Source organism: Ipomoea nil, unplaced genomic scaffold, assembly GCF_001879475.1.
Source record: "Ipomoea nil cultivar Tokyo-kokei standard unplaced genomic scaffold, Asagao_1.1 scaffold1149, whole genome shotgun sequence".
NCBI lineage: Eukaryota > Viridiplantae > Streptophyta > Magnoliopsida > Solanales > Convolvulaceae > Ipomoea > Ipomoea nil.
This window is the reverse complement of record NW_017617577.1, coordinates 1117038-1140949: the sequence shown is the minus strand read 5'-3', so window position 1 is coordinate 1140949 and position 23912 is coordinate 1117038. Positions and strand designations below refer to the sequence as shown.

The following is a 23912-nucleotide window of genomic DNA, read 5'->3' as shown; positions in this document are numbered from 1 at the left end:
AAGTTGGAGGTAGACTCAATTTGCTCCTCAGATTGTTCTCCAACTTTTACTTCTGCTTGAGAATTTTGTATTTCCACGTGTGGTTCTTTATTTTCTTCCACGTGTCCTTCACTATTGTAATCAATGTCCACTTGCTCTATTCCCTGTACACCATTATCTTTAAAGGATATGTCAGCATCATTAAATGATTTTTCAACTTGACAACTTTCCTGATCATTTTTGTTGCTTTGGGCTTCCTTCTTATGGACTTCATCAAATGTAACATGAATTTATTCTTCTACCACCATTGATCTTTTGTTCAATACCCTGAAAGCTTTACTGGTAGATGAATATCCCAAAAATATTCCTTCATCTGCACAACCATCAAATGTCTTTAGATATGTTTTACCATTATTAAGAACAAAGTATTTGATACCAAAAGTATGAAAATAGTTGAGTTTAGGTTTTCTCCCTTTCCATAATTCGTACGGAGTCTTATTGTAAGACTTGTGTATCAAGCTTCGATTTTGCGTGTAGCATGCGGTGTTGATTGCTTCAGCCCAATATCTTTTAGGTAGCTCGGCTTACGTAATCATCACACGTGCGACTTCTTTTAACGTTCTATTTCTTCTTTCGGCTATACCATTTTGTTGTGGTGTACGTGTGGCAGATAATTGATGTAGAATTCCTTGAGAATTGCAGTAGGCTTGGATCACTTGGTTCACGAACTCAGTTCTACGATCAGTTTGGATTTTTGCAATTTTTAAGTCATTCTCGTTTTGTAGTAACTTTAGAAGTTCTAGCAGCTTTTGCTCCACTTTATTTTTCTTTTTGAGAAATATCATCCATGTGTACCTAGAAAAATCATCAACAAAAACTAGTGTATATTTCTTACCACTTAGACTTACTGGGTCTACTAGACCGAATAGATCCATGTGTAGTAGACTTAGCGGTCTTGTTGTAGATTCTTGAGCCTTGGATTTGAATGATGACTTGATTTGTTTTCCTCTTTGGCAAGCATCACATATTTGATCTTTCTTGTAGATAATGTCGGGTAGACCTTCAACGAGTTTGTTTCTTTCGAGCTTGTTGATGGTCTTGAAGTTTAGATGATTCAACTTTCTGTGTCATTCCCAACTTGTTGCGTGTGAGTTACGTTGTTTGCTAGTAGACATATTGGCTCTTTTGTCGTGTTCCAATGAACCACATACATATTTTTCTTCCTTATTCATTCGAGCATAACTTCTTCCGGAATCATTCTCCATGGTTTAATATCATCAAACCAATCTTATTTAGAGGGATAAAATCTCCCTGCCCCAATTCTTGGATTTCTTCCCATTTTCCTATGAGGGTTTTGTGCACTTGACTCATTGGTGTGTTTCCATTTAGGAACAAACTTTTGCCTTTTTATAAACTGCTTTGGCGAAATATTATTTCTTTGAGGCTTCGGCCTTGCAGCATTAAGCTTGACATTAGTTTGGTAACCAATTCCTTGTCTCATTGTGTTATCTTGACTTTTTACAAATTTTACCACTTGGACTTTATTGTTTAAAGTAGTAGTAAAATTGGTCAATTTCTTAGAGGCTTGAGAACACGAAGGATCATAACCAAGCCTGGTTTTATCACTTGAGGTTTTTGCATATTTACCATTTTATCCATTATTTTGGATGAATGTGTAAATGTTGCTATAACCTCTCTAAGGTTGTGTTCTCTCACTTCCATTGATTTACACTCTTCTTGAAGTCGAATATTTTCGGCTTTCAAGTCTCTTATTTCAAACAGAGCATTTTGCAATTTTTCATTTAATTGATCTTTTTCAAGAATCAAAAGATTATTGCGCTCTTTGATTTCTGAGTGAGTGTCCATTACGGTTTGACAATCTTTCATTAAGTGAAAGAATGACTCTCTAGAGAATGAAGAATTTACAGAGTCATAGGATTTAGATGTTACCTCATCTTCTTCATTTTCATTTGCCATAAGGCACATGTCTTCGCAGGATGGGTTGTGGGAGATACTCATGCAAAACATTGCTTTGTCATCTTTTGAGGTGTCACTTTCATCACTTGAAGATTCCTCTGACTCACTTGTTTCTAGTGGGTCACTAATAAGTGTTTTTCTTCTCTCCTTGTTGAATCTTTTATCTTTGGTCTTGAATTCTTCCTGTTGAGAGTTAGAAATATTTGTGTATTGACTTTTACTTACCTTGGGGTGTGGACAACTTGCTGCAAAGTGTCCAGGCTTTCTACAAGTGTAACACAAATTTGAGTCTTCCTCAACTATTTCTTTCTTCGAATTTTTTGTCGCATTCCATGGTTTTCCTTGTGGATTTTTCTTGAAGTTGCTCCTCTTCATGAATTTCCTAAATTTCTTGACAAAAAGAGCAAATTGATCATTAGGCAGTAATTCATTATTTTGTACTGACCTTGAGGTTGACGGTTGCTCGGCTATGAGTGCGTTGTTCTTTTCTTCATGATCTTCCTCGATCCTTGACTTCATCTCAAATTCATAAGCCTTTAGATCACTAAAAAGCTTATCGGTTAATAGAGTTTTTAGATCTCTATGATCTCTCATGGCCGTGACCTTCATATCCCATGTAGATGGTAGACCACGTAGGATTTTGAATGATATTTCTTTTTGATTAATGTCTTTTCCAAGATCATTAATTTCTCCTAAGATTTTAGCAAATCTTGTTTCCATGTCGGTAATATTCTCGCCGTTTAGCATTTTGAAATCCTCGAATTTCTTTAATGCTATGGTGAGCTTATTATCCTTTTCTTGCTCGTCTCCTTCACCAATTTGAATGAGCGTTTCCCAAACTTCCTTCGCGGATTGACATTTTTGAACTTTTGGAAATATCGTGTCATCGATATATTTAAACAAAATATCCTTGGCAATATTGTTCAAGTTATTTCTTGTTCTATCTTCATGAGACCATTCCACCTTCGGTTTTGGAATGTATTGTTGAGTGTCACTTGTTTGTACGGACGAAGTGTTGACTTGCAAAATTTCAATAGGACCACTAGTGATGACCTCCCACATTTCATCATGTAATGCGGATAAACGTATGCGAATTTTCCAATCATCAAATTTTTCTAGAGAAAATAATAGATTTTGGGCAAGAGCCATATCTCTTTTCATCATTTTGATTTTTCGAGATCCGTCTAGCAATCAAAATTGACTCAAATAGACAACCGCTCTAATACCAATTGTTGGTCCCGATAGGGTGGCAGAAAATCTAGAGGGGGGGGGGGGTGAATAGACTTTCTAAACTTTTTCTAAATTAAATAACTCTTTGGTAACTTCAACTCTAAGTAACAAGTAGAGAAGAGTTTAACTTGAACTGCACAGCGGAATAAATATGTGTAAAGAGTTATGCCCAATCAATAAATTTTAATCACATGCACATATAAGATATGCTCAGATGATGTGCAAAGGTGACATGAATATCTTGAATATTTAAAGGAGATGGTTCACTTAATATTTAACAATAATATTCAAGATTATAAATAAGACTTCGTGTCACGTCAACCATATGATGAATGTCACATGCAACACGTCAAACTTGCTTAGGATAATTCAAATGTTAAGCTTGAAAAGTTTGAGTTACATGCATATGTGAAAACACACTAAACCCGAAAGATTAAGATTGACAGTGAATAGTAAACGGGTTACTCAAATAATAAAAACAGATAAAGCGAGTTAATTAAGTGTGGTATGTAAATGAGAGAGGCAATTTATAGTGGTTCGGAAGTGGCGTAATCTTACTAGTCCACTTTTCCATTCACTTCTAGGAGTAATTCACTATTTTCCACACACAGTTACAATAGTGAATAAGAGCTACACAAGCACTTCTTCCGGATGTCTTGCACACAGCTACACCCAACTTCGAGTGTCTCGCACACAGCTACACTCAACTTCGAGTGTCTCGCACACAGCTACACTCAACTTCGAGTATTTCGCACACAGCTACACTCAACTTCGAGTATTTCGCACACAGCTATACTCAACGCCTACTAAGTGTTTTTCACATAGCTACACTTAGCAACTACGAGTGTTTTGCACACAGCTACACTCACTAGAGTATTTTGCACACAGCTACACTCATTAGAGTATTTTTCACACAGCTATACTCTTTTTACAATTACAAATACAAAGGTAATTGTATCTCTCTCCAACTAATTTTGAGACTATTCAGACTAAGTCTCTTTTCTAGTTATTTCAAAGAATATTTAGCACTTGCAACTTTTTTTTTTTCGCTTCTATTGTGTGTCTCCTATCTCTTGTGTGTTCTCTTCTTCTTCAAGTCTTCATGGCCTTTTATAGATAATCAAATATATCGATCCGTTGGAGTGGGATATTTTGATTTTTGAAGTTTGAATCTTGTAGCCTGATATTGTTGACAATGGTGGGTCTTCAATTTGATTTGATTGTCAACTTGCCTGACAAGATAATATTTTATTTCAACTTGATTTTCAAGTTGCTTCTAAAATATTATTTTCCTTGTCCATTTTGAATTTCCAACGTCTCTTTGTAATAAGTTCTTCTGATAGAATTTATATATAGGATAAGATTTTTTATCCATGCCTTCATAAATTTTCCACCGTTCTGATCATATCTTCAGGCAATTTGGATTCTTGTCACATGTGAGATGTACCAACATAAATTCAAAAACATAAATTCTTTCGAATTTATCTATTTTCTGATCATATTGCTTCTTTGTCACATCTTGCTCTTTTGAGACGCATTGTGCTTTAAAAATCAGATCTTGCTTGTTTGACTTGCTACATCTTGCTTTTCTGATTTGGCCACATTGTGTTCTTAAAAATAAAGAGCATCCTTGGGAGCGAATCAATCTCGGGTGTAATCGTTGTATGTAAGAACTTCTATCATTTTGCCGTTAGGCTCATCCAATTATTCTTTGTAACACCATCGTTTAGTACTTCTGTTGCGGATGAATACTTGTAGGACCAAAATTAATTCTCCAAATTAATTTTGTTCTTCATGTGGTAGACTTTCCTTTGCATACTCACTTTGACATTCTGATATATGATGCTTGTACTAATTAAAGACCTAAATTCTAAGAGGATCTAAAGTACATTTGGCTCATCAAAACTTTATTACAAAAAATATTCCTATCAAACAACATTTCCAAAACCCATAAACAATGATTACAGTCAAAACTCACAGACATTCCCGCTTTCAAAATCCGGACACAATCACTTAAACGAGATTCATACATACGTACGAAAACATGCATGGCAGATAACCGCATAAAAAGGGGGGAAAATAGAAGAAAAAAAACATACAACAGCAGAAGTGGTAAACACTGTAAATAATCTATGCACAAATACAGTATTCAAAATTGCACATCTTACCCAACCCCATAAACAACGATTAAAGACAGAACAATCGGACATTCCCAAAAAAAAAAAAAAAAAAAAAAAAAAAAAAAAAAAACGCGTGTATCCACCCCATAAACAATGATTAAAGACAAAACAAACAAACATTCCCAAAAAAAAAAAAAAAAAAAAAAAAATTGCGGGCTAACACAACTAGGCAAAACATACACCATGCACCACACACACCCCACCCAAAACAAGAACTACCATAGATTAAATCAAATTGAGAGAAACATACACCAATAACCCCCCCAAAAAAAAAAAAAAATTGCGGGCTAACACAACTAGGCAAAACATACACCATGCACCACACACACCCCACCCAAAACAAGAACTACCATAGATTAAATCAAATTGAGAGAAACATACACCAATAACCCCCCCCCGCCCCCCCCCCCCACAATCTTAGCCAAACAAACTGAAATGAAAACAACTAACCGGCAAACAGAAGACTGATGTTTTGAAAACATTTAAAATTAAAAAAATAAAAAATAAAAAACAGTACAATATAGCAAACGAGATGATACAAATAACATACTTTCGATGCACCAACACAATAATCAAGAATGCACATAGCTACCAACAGCGAAAACCAAAAACAACAGATATAAATAAAAACCAACGACATTCTCAGATAAAAAACACAAAGCCCTACAGACCCAAAGCAAACAAAAAAACAAAAGGCAATGAACAACCCAACATCCACAACGCTCATTGCTAACACAAACACAGCATACGATCACAGATAGACTGAACAATGATGTATAATATAGAACTACTGCATAAAGACGTAAACACTGACATACCTTGCGAATCTATTGCAACTAGCACTCCAAAATAAAACTCAAAAACCCACGTCAAAAGGAAATGAAATTTGAGTATGTAAAAAAAATGAAAATATGCAAAACAGATAAAAGATGACACCAGAATCACCAATGACATATAAAAATCTTTAATTACCATAATTAAACCTCCTAAAAACAAACATATTACGCCAACCAAATAATGAAACAAAGGAAAGAAAAAAGAAAAATATTAAAACACCCCATCCATGTTGACGAGAAAAAGGAATTAAAAAAAGAAAAAATTTGCAGTAAAAAATCAGAGCCACAGATCAACCAAATATATAATTAAGGTTAATATTTATCCACACTCCTTATGTGGGAAAATGTCCTCATTTGATTCTCTCTCTCTCTCTCTCTCTCTCTCTCTCTCTCTCTCTCTCTATATATATATATATATATATATATATATATATATAGCTAACATAAAATATATATTTTTAAATAATTAGAATTAAAATGGCAAAATGTATAGATAGCCAAGGTTATCTTACATAACGTATAGTAAGAAATGAAAGGGAATCACATTCCCTTCAAAATCCTATGTGGAGGGAATGTTTGATTCATTGAAAATGTTATATTCCCTAATATAATATGAATCAAACATGAAAATGTTAGCTTTAGAATGTCATTATGTTATATATATAACCTGAATCAAACGCACCCTAAAACTAATATTGGAGCAGTGGCCTAATAGTTACAAATGCGTGCAAGATTTTATACTTGACCCAAAGGATAATTTCTGTGCCGAGCTAGACAAATTCATGTCATTATTGTAGATCATTTCAAGTCACATCCAGATTTTATAATTGACCCAAAGGATAATTTCTGTACCGAGACAAATTCATGAAGGGGAACCTGGGACCACCTGTTTGCGCAGTTTGGCGTTATAGCTATTCTCTGGTGGTTTCGCCAACAGTTTTAAAAGGTATCTCCATGAGCCTTTTTTGGTCAGACCAGGAGTTATCTTGTAAGTTTAAGGCGTTTGGTTCATGTTATATTACATAATTAAAGAAATGTGACATTTCAAAATTCACATTCCGATGTTTTGTTCATATTATTTTAGGGAATCTAACATTTCTAAGGAATGTCACATTCCCTCCACATAAGATTTTGAAGGGAATATGATTCCCTTTAAAATCTTAAGTAATGTAAGATAACCTTGGTTATGTTAGTTTATTATATATATATATATATATATATATATATATATATATATATATATATATAATGTTACGTTAGCATATAACATAATGTTGTTTCTCAAGTTCAAGATTTTAGTTAATATTTTAAAATCATGTAATTATATATGATACCGTTATCTTATTTATTTATTTTAATTTTTAAATTTATTAAAATATATGAAAATATGTTAAGGATATTATAGTGTGTATAAAAGATAACCCTAAACCAAACATGATTATATTACATACCTCAATTTTAACCAAACACATGAATCTAACATTCCTAGCAATCTAACATTCCCTAAGGTAATCTGACATTCCGTGAACCAAACGACCCCTAATGGTATCCTCAATAGTTGGGAATTTTACCCAAATTTTTGTGGGCCTAAACATCCACCCCATCATCCACTATCTCACTCAATCACAAAATCTCTTCTTCCCATTAGTTTTAAATTTTTTCACAACTTTTTATGGACCCACCATTTTATCTACATATTTTAATTATTTCTTTATTTATTTGATTTATAAATTTATAATTTTATAATAAACATAAATGAATTGCATACGTAAATGAACATACGTAAAAATTACGAGCTTTTATTTCCAAACTTATAATTAAAATAAAAAAACAATTATTAATTCCTTAAAAAAAATTATTTAAAAAAAAAATTTAATGTTTGCTGTGTCGTTGCAATTGCAACGGCACAGCATTGGCCAGAAAATTGGCCGTTGCTGGCCAAATAAATATAATTTCAGAGTAAATATAATTTCAGAGTGGCCGCCAACTACGCCTATTTATTTATTTTATTTTTTAAATTTTTTGACATGGTTCTTTGAATTGCATGCAGGAGAAAAATATGCTGAAGATTTTGCTTTTTCATTTGTCAAAGTTTATCCAAGGAGATTTTACTATTCTAACAAGGCGTTTGGTTGGATATGGGAAATTACGTAGGAAAGGAATTGCATTTCCATGGGAGATGAATTACTGGGAATAAAGTGGGAATTTTAATTTCAGTGTTTGGTTTACAGGAATAGAATTAATGGGAATTTCAATTTCAATGTTTGGTATACATGGGAATTGAAAGGGAATAAGTAGTATAAAGTCAAAAATGTCCATTGTTGTTGTTAGACATTAATTTTAGGTTAAAAAAGGAATGGGTAAATTTGACTCATTACTATCTTTTTTTCTTCCTAAAATCCCCGGAATTAAAATCCCAAGGGGGGCATGGGATTTTAATTCCATGAAAATGGGGGAATTGCAATTTCTTTCAACCAAACAAGGGAATTTAATGGTCTTTGGAATTATGTGAGAATTAAGTGGGAAGGTGATTTAAATTCCCTTCAACCAAACGCCCTGTAAAATGTGGTGAAGATTCCCTTATTGGGAATGCCCTAAATTCGTATCTCCTTGGCAACAAGTCAACTCAATTAAGGAGCAAAGTACTAACCTGCATATTGGTTTTGAGAGGATTTTTGAACTCTCGACCTCTCTTAAAAAATGAGAGTGTACGGCCACTCACCCCAACCAATTAAGTTGGTTTATATCCATGAGTTTTCATTACATATATATTATATTTTTACTGCATTCAGTTACCTGCAATTATTATAACCTGATTATGGAGTCTTACACTTAACAGTAATAAAACTAAAAAGAGTGCATATTCTGGAACTGGATGGGACAACAACTACTACTACTACACCAATTTACACTGTATGAACCAGAGCAAGTTGAGAAACTTGTTGTTCTCTCTGAACAGCCTTAGCCTTGGCCTTTTCTTTCACATCATCAAGATAGTGCTGGTAGATATAGGACACAAAACCCCAGATGGCTAAGACCATTGATATCACCTTCACACCATTCATCTTGTCATTGAGAATAAACACTGCCAGAACAGGCGGAATAGGCAACCCCAAAATGCTAATCACATTGGAGAACAAAGATGAGACCTTAAATATGAGCCCAATGCACCCAACGCTGAAGAATTGCCACCCCACCGCCGTCCAAGTCAAGTTCATCACATACGAGGTTTTCCCCAGCTCAAACCCATCCATCTCCGCCCCCAATCTCCTCCACTCCCCGCTCGCGAAAAGCCCCGCCACGATCGCCGCCGACGCCACCGCCGACTGGTAGATCGTCATCTCGATAACCAGCCGGAAAGTCTCCGCCTTCTTGAAGATCCTGGAGAACGCCAGCTGCGTCAGGGAGAGCAGCAACGCGTAGCCCGCGGACGCGGCTAGGGTGGACACGAAGCCTATGATGTACTTTCTCCGGGAGGTCTTGGCGTCGCCGCCGTCGCCGCCGGGTTGGAGTACGAGGAGGGTGGAAGAGAGGGTGAGGAGGACGAGGGAGTTGACGATGTAAGGGGTGAATTTCTGGGCGTTGAGGAAGAAGGAGAAGAGGGCATTGAACCCAAGCTGGCTGGCGCAGATGAGCGAATATGTGGTCACCGGAAGGTATTCTATGCCCACTGTGTATAACATGCAATTTACGGCGACGGATAAACCCAGGAAAACATAAAGAGGAGCAACAATCGTAGGAGAGGGGCTTCTAATTGTGTCATCTTGTGGTGTGGTGGTTTTGGTTGATGGGAGGAAGAGGAGAGGGATAAGAACTGGGAAGCCAACCACTTGGACCAGCGTTGCCATCCATTTGCTATTGCCTCCTTTGTCGAAATACAGCCGGCCCAGAAGCGTGCCAATAGACTGGCCAGACAGTACAAAAATGGAGTACACGCCCATTTCTGCCCACCATTTGTATTGACCTCCACGCCAAAATTTTCTCGATTGCTCACTAACAACATCATTCGCATTAATGTCGTTTTCTTCCTTAGCTTCCTCTCCTGAGAATTCAAATTAAACTTGTAGTGTTAGCATTACATTTTGGAAATTAAAGGAAAATGCATGCTAGATGGATGTACTTCCTAAACAAGTTACATTTTGGAAATTAATGATTATTTGCCAAAATGATGTGGTTTTGGCGAATAACCCATGAAAAAATAATTAAATCACAATTCTTTGAAGGAAATTGTAAATTGTATATTCATAATACAAATGATACATGATATAAATAGGATGAGACATGAGCATAAAGAGGAGGTAGCTACAACAACTGAATGACCTATTCTACAAGACTAAAAGCAACTAATACAACAGAAGATATAGTCAGTCCACAAGATATCAATCATCCTTAATACGCCCCCGCAAGATGGAGGATCCATCGGAGACGCCAATCTTGGCCCGAAACGATAAAAACGGACCACGACTAAGAGGCTTCGTCAGCAAATCAGCAACCTGCTCAGAAGGCCGTACATGAGCAACCCGCAAAGAACCAGCAACCACACGCTCCCGAACAAAGAAATAGTCTAACGCCAAATGCTTCATACGGGAATGAAAAACTGGGTTTCTACAAACATAAGTTGCACTAAGATTGTCAGTGATCAAAAGTGGGGGGTAGCGCAGCGGAATACCAAGTTCACATAGCAAATTCTGAACCCAAATGACTTCAGCGGCAGCATTAGCTAAGGCTCGAAACTCAGCCTCAGTAGAAGACCGAGACACCGAACGCTGCTTGGTGGACTTCCAGGAAACAACATTGGAACCAAAGTAAAGGACATAAGCCATGGTCGACCTGCCATTGTCATGAATTCCCCCCAAATCCGAATCTGAATAAGCAGACAAAGTAAAAGGAACACCCCGCCGTAAGAAAATACCAAGATGTATAGTACCTTTCAGATAACGGAAAACTCGTTTAATAGCTTGCCAATGAAGTTCAGTTGGAGCATGCATAAATTGAGACAAACGATTCACCGCAAAAGCAATATCCGGGCGAGTTATACCCAAATATTGCAAACGACCAACCGCACGACGATATAACTGTGCATCAACTTGTGGACTATCACCAAGTTTGAGAATTGTTGAAGAACATAACAGAGTAGCAACCTCCTTCGCCCCCGCCATGTGAAATTGCTCTAAAAGATCAACAATATATTGACTCTGTGAGAAGAATAGACCAGAAGATGTGGGAACAACTTCAACCCCAAGAAAGTGATGAAGTATGCCAAGGTCCTTAAGAGAAAATCTGGCAGCCAAACGACGTATGAAGACATCCAAAAATGTAGAGTCATTGCCGGTCAGCACGATGTCATCAACGTAAACCAAAAAATAAATTATTATCTTCCCTGAACGAAATACAAATAAGGAGTTGTCTGCCACAGACTTGTAAAAACCAAAGTTTAACAGAAACTGAGACAATGCCAAATACCATGCCCGGGGAGCCTGTTTAAGGCCATAAATAGCCTTTCGCAATCGACAGACATAATGCGGGACTTTGGAATCAACAAACCCCAAAGGTTGTTCCATATAAACATCTTCACATAAGGTGCCATTAAGGAAAACATTATTGATATCTAATTGTCTTAGAGTCCAACCCCGTGACAAAGCAATAGTTAGAATTATCCGAATAGTAATTGGTTTAACGACAGGGCTAAACGTATCAAAGTAATCTCGTCCGGGCTCCTGCAAAAAGCCTTTAGCAACGAGGCGAGCTTTAAACCGATCAACTGTACCATCCGGCTTTTGCTTAACCCGGAACACCCACTTGCAAGCCACTGGTACACGACCATTCCGCAGTACCAATTCCCAGGTTCCATTTTGCATTAGAGCTTGATATTCTGCACACATAGCTTCTTTCCAACGAACATCTGACAAGGCTTGACGAACAGTTCGTGGCTCCGCAGATAGAGGCAATGGATGAGAGGTAGTGACATTAACCATCTTATCATTGTAATATCAAGGATTGGGGCGTCGCACTCTTTGTGGCCGAGAAGAAACAACCGTCACTGGATCTGGTCGCGACTCAGAAGTGGTGGGAGTAGGCTATTGGGCAGAAGTGGTGGCAGTAGGCTGTTGAGTATTGGTGGTTGGTAGAGAACTTTGACAGGGCACAGAGTTTGTAGAGGAAGAGTCTGGAGTATTTGCAGCTGACAAAGAATTTTAAGAATTCGTAGAGAAAGACTCGAGAGATGAGGGAGACACGTGAGTAGAGGGAATTTGCCCAGAATTTTCAGAATTAAGATCTTGAGGATAAGCTGGAGACAAATGAGTGGCTTGGTAGTTGTGTACTGTAGAAACAAGTTGAGGGGCATTAGAATTTTGCATGGCTTGCGAAACTGACGAGTGAGTGGGAAAAGGATTATACAGTGCACTAGGCTCATTGTGAGTGAAACTAGGAGTCTGTGAACCTGACTTAGATAAAATAGAATGAAAGGGAAAAACATCAGGGATGAACCGAACATGTCGAGACATATAAATGCGACCTGTGGTAGGATCTAAACATTTATACGCAGATTGACTTAGGGAATAACCAAGAAAAACACCTGCAATAGATTTTGGTTGCAGCTTAGAACGCATATATGGGCGTAACCACGGAAAGCACGAACAACCAAAAGGTTGAAGTTTATTGTAATTAGGAACCTGATTAAACAACCGTTGGTACGGAGTCTGATTACGAAGAATAGGTGTAGGTAACCGATTTATTAAATAAACGGCTGCTTGAAAGGCATGCACCCAATACAATATAGGCATATTGGCATAGTGAAGCAAGGACATGCCGGTTTCCACAATATGCCTATGACGCCTCTCTGCTGACCCATTATGCTCTAGGGTGTGAGGCGGAGAGGTAAAGTGAGAAATACCATGTTTATTAAACAGAGGTATCAACTTTTTACACTCCCCCCCATTGTCAGAAAAAATTGAAATAATATTACATCCAAGAAATTTTTCAACAAGTCGCTTAAACTGTGGAAAGATATTATAAACATCAGACTTGAGTTTGAGGGGGTAGAACCAGATATATTTAGTATAATGATCAATAAAGACAACGTAATAACGAAAACCGTCAATGGAAACATCTTTAGTACTCCAAACATCCGTGTAAAGAAGTTGAAGAGGTTTTGAACTGGACATAGATTTAGAGAAAAATGGAAATTTGTGACTCTTATTAATGTTGCAGGAAGTACATGAATGACTAAGAACAGATTTAGAATCATAGGCAATTTTATTACAACGGAGAATGGAGGCTAGTATTTTATTAGATGGATGACCCAGTTTATGGTGCCATTCCGACACAGAAATCTTGTTCGTGATATGAACCTGAGGGAAAGAAAATCTTGGAAAATAATATATATCATGCATTGTCTCCCCTCGCATTAGTTGCGCCCCCGTGTACAGATCCTTCACAAGAAAATAGGAACCAAAGAATTCAACCGAAACCTTGTTAGACTTACATAGTTTAGAAACCGAAATCAAGTTTTTATTAAGGTTGGGAACACAAAGAACATTTGAAAAGGAAAGCTTGCAGGATGGAGTAGAAAGAAAAGTATGACCAGTATGAGTGATCTGAAGCGACTTACCATTCCCTAGCATAATTTCATCAGGACCAGAGTAATCAGCAACAGATTGTAGGGAATTCGGATTAGAAACGGTGTGATGAGAAACCCCAGTATCCACAACCCAAGGTGGTTGCATCATAGTAGACGCCATGGTGGTGTTTACAACCGGTCGTTGATTAAAGGTGGACACCTGTGATTCAACAACATGAATATTGTTCTCTTTTAAGAACTTAGCAAGCTTACGGCAGAAGTGAGTATCATGACCAGGAAAATCACAAAACCGGAAATAACGCTGCGAACGAGCACTGTTGCCATTAAAACCTCCTTGGTTGTTTGTTCGGCCATTCTGTCCATTAAAATCACCTCGAGGTCTTCGGGAATTAAACGAACCATTTTGATCACGAGAAGCATTATGTGAACCAGATGACATATGTGAGGTTCGTTTTGTTGTTACATTGGCAGTAACCATACCAACTTGCTGGGTGGCATCTCCCTCTTTCAAAACACGTTCAAAATCAGTGAGCACATCAGACAGTTCACCTAGAGATATAGGTGTTTCTCTCACACGAATGGCAGCAACAATGGCGTTGTATTCATCCCCAAGCTGCGTAATGATATGAACAGTGAGATCTTCATCAGAGACAGGGCTTTGGACAAGGGCCAAGTCATCTGCAATGGCACGCATATCGCGTAGATATTCAATAATGGTTCTTGAACCTTTCGGATTCTTTGCAAGCTTCGCTTTGAGCGAAACTACTCGTCCACGAGATGTGGCAGCACAGCTTGATGCTAACCTTTTCCATGCATCATGAGCTGTAGGTGCAGAGGAGATCAGTGGTTGAAGAGTATCTGAACAACTACCCAAAATGGCGCTAACTAGTATTTGATCTTGCCTGAACCAGAGTGTGTAAGCTGGATTAATACCGGTCTGGGTATCACCAAGTTATTGAGCCAGAGCTTTTACCGTACCGGTAATATATCCATCTAGATTAAGTCCATTTAGTGTAGACTCAATCTGTCGTCTCCAAACTGGAAAATTGGAGGTAGTCAATTTTATGGGAAAGTGAGTTGGAGCATTAAGATGAACGATGGTGGAGGTGGAGGTATCAGTAGTAACAGCCATGTCAAAGATTGTGGGAAAAAGAAAGGGGAAAAAAAATTCTCGTTTGAGTTTTTAGGCTCTTGATACCATGAAGGAAACTGTAAATTGTATATTCACAATACAAATGATACATGGTATAAATAGGATGAGACATGAGCATAAATAGGAGGTAGCTACAACAACTGAATGACCTATTCTACAGGACTAAAAGCAACTAATACAACAGAAGATATAGTCAGTCCACAAGATATCAATCATCGTTAATATTCTTCGCGACTTGACCAAACCGTCTCCCCCCACTCCCCACTCGCCGATCTGCAATCCTTCGTTGTCGCCTTCGCGCACAGATAGCGGCCGTCAGCGATGATCAACGCCGGCTTGGCCCTATTCACGGCGACTCTCGTCAGCGTGCCGCTGCCCGTTGGTGGATGCTTTCTACGTGAAGAGTAACTTCGGCGTCTATGGTGGGTTCTATGTAACTGTGGGGTTGCTATTTGTGTGTGGAGTCGCCAACGGGATGGTTCATGGCACTGTAATTGGAATCGCCGGAGAGTTGTCGGAGAGATACATGTAGGCTATGTTTGCAGGCACTGTTGCTTCTGTTGCTTTCTCCTTATGAATTGGTTCAGGACAATGAGGGGCGTTTGGTTCAAGTTATATAACATAATCAAGGGAATGTGAGCTTTGAAATGTCAAATTCCCATGTTTGGTTCATGTTATCTTACTTTCCTAAGGGAAGGTAACTTTCCCCAAGGAATATAATATGCCCTCCACATAGGATTTGTAAGGGAATGTGATTCCCTTACAAATCTTAGGTAATCTAACATTCTCATGCTCTTTTGCTATTTTAATTATAATTATTATGAAATATATATTTTATGTTAGCTTATTATAGATTTCATATTTAATTATTTTTGTAATTATATATTTTATTTTATTTTTTATTACGTCATGTTAGATTATAAAGTAATTTTGTTTCTCAAGTTCAAGCTCTTAGTTAATTACTCCGTATTTTTAAATCATGTACTTATATTTGTTACCATTGTTTTATTTAATTAATTTATTTTAATTTTGAAGCTAGTTTATTGAAATACATACAAATATATTAAGGGTATTAGAGTAAAAAAATTAGTATAACATAAAAGATCACCTTTAAACCAAACAGGTTTATATTACATACCTCAGTTTTAACCAAACACATGAATCTAACATTCTCAGCAATCTAACATTCCCTAAAGTAATCTAACATTTCCTAAGGTAATTTAACATTCCTTAAACCAAACGACCCATGATTTTTTTTCTTTCAATTGCTTCACATGACAAAAGAAAATAAAAAAAATAAATCGGTCACCTAGGCACCATAGGTGCTAAGTGCCCCCTAGGCGCCTAGCATCTTTTTGAACATTAATTATTATTATACAAAAATATTTTAGCCTTATTAATTCATTTCTTTCAAACGCTTTGTCGAATTACATTGTTTGGTAAGCACTTCATATAATTATTAAAAATTTCAATTATAGTATTTTTGTATATATGAAATTAAAAGAAAATAAATTGTATAAAGACTAAAATACATGTGTAATTGCAATTCATAATGAAAGATGCAGGATAACTAGATTATCTTTATCCTGAAAATTTACTCCCCTTCAAAGTGACATTTACTATTTATAAATTAAAAGTATTGTTTTAAAAAAAAATTAAAAGTATTTTTTAAATGACGTGGCTTACCGTCCTTGCAAGATTTTAGCAAGGTTGCAAATCTTGAAAATTGGGAAAAATACAATGTCATGAGTGGAGAAGGAGTCTTTGTTTTTTTTTTGTTTTTTATTGTTATTTATTTTTTATTTTTTAGTTACCACTTTTAATAATTCAAATACTAATAGCATTGATAAAAGATAATAATTTTTTAATGTTATGTGAAATGTGGACCCATTTTTAAAGTGAGTTGAAATTGAGAGATGTAGAGAAAATAGTAAATGATTGTAAATTTGATGATTTGGAAGCTAAGTAGGATCCATTTTTTAAAGTTAGAGAGTATTGTAGATATAAGGATAGCATTAGAACATCCTCATTATGCATAGATTTTGAGAAGTTTTTGTCAAATTACAAGAAAAGAGGAGAGAGAACAAAAGCAATTTTGTTATTTTTCATTTTTAAAAGAAAACAACTGTTAGAGGGAAAAAAAATTAAAACAAAAAGCTTTTACACGCCCCATCTTGCGCGCAAACATGAGAGTGGCGTGTCATCTCACGGGCCCCACGTGTTCAGACAAAAAATCACACCTCGAACCATTACATTCTCTCTCCTATTTCTCTCTCCTCCACATACGCATGGTCCCCACAAAGAACCACCAAAAAATCATCTATTGTGAATTTAGGGACCTCACACTCCAAACTTTCTTTCCATATATTATTGAATTGCAATTCCTAGGTTGAGTGGGATTTGCAATTCATCAAATTTGAGAATTTGTAATTCTAACCACACTCTGAAATTTTTCACTTCGTGAAATTAAGTAGGTAAGGAATTGCATTTCCTCTCTACCAAACACCCCAAAAGAGTATAACTCGTGGGTCACATGTACAAATTTTACTCACTAAATGTGATTAGTCTCTGTGGACACAAGATATTAGTCATTTCACTTGATGAGGGTTGTTGTATCACCATAATTTACCACTTTATTATTTTGTCGAGCGAAAATATGAGAGTTCTCGAGGTAAGAAAATTTCATCGTTATGGACAAAAAAAAAAATGCTATTAAAAGACTAAAAAAATACTATTAAAAGAATATATATATATATATATATATATATATATATATATATATATATATATATTGATATTGGATCATTTTCTACATTCGATAATCTCCTCTCTTCTTCCACTCCACCCTGAAGAGTAATTAGGACCAATTGAGTCACGTTTTCATGTTCCAATAATTGAACACTGTCCATTTATTATTATTCTCAAATGAGAAGATTATTCTCTTTACCAAACATATAGAGATCTAATCATGATCTTCTAATCACATATAAACAAGTCAAGTCAAGTTTAAAAGCAGTAGGAAATCATGAGAATAATAACTTTGATTATTATTAGTGGATGACCCCAGCTAACCATTCCAACTTGCAACATGTTGTTTGAACTGTGATGGATTTGGACAAATTATTTATTCCATTTTATTCTTATATATTATATATGGCCCAAGCCAAAAAAAAGTTTTTAAAAAATTATTCAAGAGTTGAATACCAAATTAAATCAGAATGACATATGAATGCTTGTATAGAAAATTTGTATGCCGATACAGCGATATATGAATGCTTATATAGAAATTTATATGCCGATACGGCGATACATAGTACATACACACATATAGAGAGAGAATTACATCACAGATTTTTTTTTTAAAAGTACTCTTAATATACAAATAAGAGAAAAGATTCTACAATATCTCAAATGATGCCATACAAATAAAATAACAAATAAACCGACAAAGGAGATGAAAGATAGAATTTCATATAAGGGAGCAGATCATATATATATCTTTGATTTACGAAAAAGTCTATAAATATTACTTGAAAGTTAACTTTAAGTGAAGTCTACCTATGATCTAAGTAGCAAAGAACTACCATATACTTAGATGAAAATTTCCCAGTTTGATGACCAAAGAAAGAAGCCATGAAAAAATTATTACCTGGAGGGAGTTGCGACTTCATCTCTGGGATATCCCCCACCGCCATAGCCAAGGAGCTCCGATGAAATATTTTAGTATGTAAGAGTTGGAGTTAAGTGATAAGTTTGATATGGGGATAGGCCGACATATGCATATCTGCCCGGATTTATTACATAAAAATTCTTAAATTGTTTTCACTTTCACCCCACTGCACAGTATTTAATTTCACTTCTTTTTCTTTTTCGATAACGAGGGAAATCGCAACCACATTTAGAGGTGTGCACGAGATAAAAACCTCACTCATGTGTAATAACCCGCAAACTATATAAGAAAGTTAAATTTCATTAAAAAGACCTTGTGCGATGGGCTCAACTAAAAGAATATTCTATTTTTAATTACGATAATCATACTCCGCCTACTCAATCACTCTTTTTAGGAGCTTTCACATCTTGATCTCTACTTATCAATTTTGTGACTTTTTATACACAATTTTATTTCTATCTCATTTAGTCATTTTAACCAAATCTCTAGTAAAAAAAAGTTAAAATACCTTATATTTTCAATCCAAAATTGTAGGCCTGAACAATCTCAGCACTTTTAGAGAAAAAAAAAATACGATCAATACAAAAATTGATAAATCGCCAAACTTAACGAAAATTAAATAAGATAAAAGTAATATTTAAAATAAGTAACCAATAAAAATGAGAATTTTTTTTCACAAAAACTTATGTAAGACCATCTCACATATCTTTGTCCGTGATACGGGTCGGGTCAAAATGAAATGTAATATTTATACTAGCAAATATAATACTACATCAAGAATAAAATGTTTATTATTTATATAGAAAAATATAATATTTTTGAAGAAAAATGTAATACTTTTACATTTTGATATAAAAGTATTACATTTTTCATCAAAAATATTATATTTTCCTTTATAAGTGCAACATTATTTAATAGAAAAATATAATATTTTTGATAAAAAAAAAAAAGTAAAACTTTTACATTAAAATATAAAAATATTCCATTTGTGTCAAAAGTATTACGTTTCCTTTATAAGTAATAAACATTTTATTCTTGATTTAGTATTACATTTATTAGTATAAGTATTACATTTGCATATTGATTCAACTCGACCCAACCTGTTTCATTGATAAAGATTCGTAAAACAGTCTCACGCTAGTATGATATTTAAAAAAAAAAAAAAAAAAAAAAAGGTGTTGGGTGTATTTATGTTTTGTGGTTTATATATGTTGTCCCCAACTTGCAGTGAGGTTGACTTTCTCTGACTCATCTCTAAACGCTACAGCATGGCTGCCCCATCAATAATCAATAATCACCCAATGAATGGGTAGCACAAATGCACAATTATAGCATCTCCAACCTACTTAAGTCTAAAATATTAATTTTTTTCATTAAATGTCACATCAGAAGGAATATTTTCAGCATATTTTCACACCCAATTTTATTTATCACTAATCCATTTACACCAAAACATCAAATTTTTATACTAAAATAATTTAATTTCTCAATTATTAATTCGAATTTAATTAGTTTACTATAATTTAGTTCGAACTTAATTAGTTTAATATAAAACATAACTTGTGATGTAAATAATAATTTTTATTAAAATATTAATTTTTTTTCATAACATTAATTATTTTCAAAAATCAAATTAACAATATTTTTGAAAATTTAGTTCTGAAATTTGCAAACACGCAGCACTGACGTTGTAACACAAACGATTTGTAACGCAGTTCGGGCAAACAACCCTAATTTGCGAGGCACTTCTCAATTTGAGAACTTGCCTAAATCCACTAAAAGTTCAATATTTAAAGTACAATGTTTGGAACCTGAGATTACACAATAGAATGATCTTTCTTACCAAACTATTGAAACCTAAACACATGTACTACTTTCTAAGGGAATTTAGTATCATATTCTCAAAGACTCTCGTACCTCACAAGATTAATGTTGAATGCTTGAAATCTACAATAAAGGACAACTCCTATTTATAGTAGCTATTCCTAACATATTCGTGAATAACAAACTATTCCTAATCAAAATAGAACTAGAAAATCTTCAACAACAAATCCCCTTAGAACTAGTATTCTTCAATAACTATTCCTCTTAGGACTGATATTCCTTTATAGAACTGGAATTCTTTTTGCACATAACTTTGACAAAATACTTTGAGTCAACATTCTCCCCCTTTGTCAAATTTTTGGCAAACACCTTGGTCTCTGTCTTTCTCCCCCTTAGTTGATGCCACAGTGGTGTTTGATTGATGGTAGATTAATGACAGGTTAGATCACCATCCCATGTGTAGCTTTTATCAGATGATCTTTTCCCATAACACATTCATGTTTTTGGTTGTAGACTTTACAATTCTCTTTGGAAAATTCTACTTTGAGTTCATCATCACACAGTTGACTTATACTGATAAGGTTTGCTTTGAGTCCTTGTACGAAAAAAACTCTTGGTAATCTGGGTAGTCCATGGACATTCAAGGTACCACTTGCGATAATATGTCCTTTTCCTCCATCTCCAAAAGTGACATGCCCTTCATTTTTGTACTGGATATTCTCAAGATAATGTGGATTTCCTTTCATATGTCTTGCACATCCGCTGTCAAAATACCAAACACTTTGTTCTTGGCTTGTTTCTGAGGTATACGCAACAACTTGTGTTTGTTCCTTTCTTACCCATACTTTCTTGCTGTTATTTTTGCTTTGTACTGCCCAATCTCTGTTGTTTTGTCTGTAATAGAGATCATTTTTTCTTTTGAAGTAGTACGCCTTTATGTGTCCCAATCTGTGGCAGTAATAGCATATGATTCTCCTTCGGTGTTGAAAGTGATGTTGTGACACCTCAGGATTTTCAGAAGAGTGGCTTTCACTGGGCGCTGGATTTGGAGATCTAGGCCTTCCATCTAGTGCCTTGATTTCTTGTAACAGTTTGGCCTCTCTGTTTTTAGATTCTAATAATTCATTTTGAGTTTCTTTGAGGCATTTTTCTTCTCTCTCTTTTTCACCTTTTAGAAACTGATTTTCTTGCATGAGCTCTAGATTCACTTTGATGATTTGTTCCCATTTAGCATGCAATTGGGTATATGACTCTAGCAGTTCTTGCATATCATTTTCGTTTCCGTTATCATTCTCATGATTTGCGGTGAATGCTACGAAATTAGTGTTGGTGTCTTCTTCACTATCTGAGTCATCGCTTAGTGTTGTCACATATGTTTTGTTCTTCCTTTTAAAGTATGTTGGACATTCTGACTGGATGTGTCCAAACCCTTTGCACTCGTAACACTGAATTCCTTCAGGTTTTGGACTCTCCCTTCCTTTTGAAATAGATTGATTTTGTCTAGTTGGGAAGTTTCCTTGATTGATTGAAGAACTTTTGCTTCTAAATTTGTTGAATTTTTTGAGAACTCTGTTGAAATTCTTTGTTAGGAGAGCAATTGATTGTTCCATGGTTTCAAAAGCAAAAAAAAAGATTGTTCCATGGTTTCAGTATCAATTTCTGGACTCTCTTTCTGCTTTGATTGGAGCGCAATTCCTTTGTCATTATTTTTTCCTTTTGTAGTATCTCAAGCCCATATGTTTGAAGATTTCCCATTAGATCACTGAGTTTGTAGGTGTTTAGATCTTTGTTTTCTTGGATGGCTGTAACCTTTATCATAAATCTCTCAGGTAGGGAACGTAGGACCTTTTTGACGAGCCTAGGTTCAGGAATAGGTTCGCCTAGGTTAAACGCATCTCTAGCAATCCCTAAAACTCTTTCACTAAACTGTGAGATATCCTCATCTTCTTCCATTTGTAAATTCTCCAATTGTGTTTGTATCATTTGCAGCTTAGATTGCTTAACAGAAGTATTTCCTTCGTGATGATCACATAGTATATCCCATGCAATTTTAGATAAGCCAGTGGTAGCGATTAGTTTGAAAGTATATTCACTTACCGCTCCATAGATGGCATTCATTGCTTTTGAATTGTAATTATATTTTCTTCGCTCTTCTTCGTTCCATTCTGTTTTAGGTTTTTGATTACCTTTATCATCAACTGGATTCTTCCATTCTTTCTCAACGGCTTCCCAAACTCTTCCTCCTTGTGCCAAAATATAGATTTTCATTCTAGCTTTCCAGTAGGAGAAATTTGTACCAAAGAGAACAGGGGGTCTGGTGCTTGACAGTCCTTTTCTGGGAAACTCCATTAGGATCCTGCTAATAATTTAAGCAGTTTGGCTCTGATACCAATTGAAATTTGCAAACACGCAGCACTGACGTTGTAACACAAACGATTTGTAACGCAGTTCGGGCAAACAACCCTAATCTACGAGGCACTTCTCAATTTGAGAACTTGCTAAATCCACTAAAAGCTCAATATTTAAAGTACACTATTTGGAACCTGAGATTACACAATAGAATGATCTTTCATACCAAACTATTGAAACCTAAACACATGTACTACTTTCTAGGGGAATTTAGTATCCTATTCTCAAAGACTCTCGTACCTCACAAGATTAATGTTGAATGCTTGAAATCTACACTAAAGGAAAACCCCTATTTATAGTAGCTATTCCTACCAGATTCGTGAATAACAAACTATTCCTAATCAAAATACAAATAGAAAATCTTCAACAACAAATCCCCTTAGAACTAGTATTCTTCAATAACTATTCCTCTTAGGACTGATATTCCTTTATAGAACTGGAATTCTTTTTGCACATAACTTTGACAAAATACTTTGAGTCAACAAGTTCATTCCACAATAATAATATAGCATAAAACATGTAGTACATTTAACATAAAACATGTATTTGAAATTTTAATTAATATATATTCAATATTAGTCTTGTTTCGATCGCTTCAATGAGGGCTTTAAAATGGTATAATTTATATTTATTATTACAAACTTTAAATATAAGTATTTAACAAAATACAAAAGTAGATATAAAACAAATAAGGATAGATTTGGAATAAGAATAAGAAATAAGGATAGGAAGGTAATTTTGTAGCCCCTCCCACATTTGCCGTTGATGAACAGTGCCGCGCCATATATGGCGTGGCACTGTTCATCAACGCCAAATATTTTGGTGTTTTGGCGTAGGGGTGGCGCTGGTTAGAGCTCAACAAAATGGTGGGATGGGGTTTTTGCGTTGATTTTTGCAGATATGGTGCCCCTTGGAGATGTTCTTATAATGCTATCCTTATCCTTAAAAGTGAGAACTTTTCAATATAATTTGACATACTAAGTGGGTGGGTGTGTGTGTTATTGCTTAAGTGTAATGTAAACTTGTAAAGTACAAAAAAGATGTCGCATGGTAGCATGCGATAACTTTTTTG

At 35.4% G+C, this 23912-nt stretch overlaps 1 protein-coding gene across 1 annotated transcript; it reads right to left on the bottom strand.

Moving 5' to 3' along the window:
* Positions 1-8973: 8973 nt before the first annotated feature.
* LOC109183714 (probable purine permease 9) lies at positions 8974-18718 on the bottom strand. Its single transcript, XM_019333780.1, has 2 exons — positions 18587-18718; positions 8974-10244 (listed from the first exon to the last, which is right to left on the bottom strand). The coding sequence occupies exons 1-2, from the start codon at positions 18630-18632 to the stop codon at positions 9109-9111; spliced, it is 1182 nt and encodes a 393-aa protein (XP_019189325.1). The 5' UTR covers positions 18633-18718; the 3' UTR covers positions 8974-9108.
* Positions 18719-23912: the final 5194 nt, after the last annotated feature.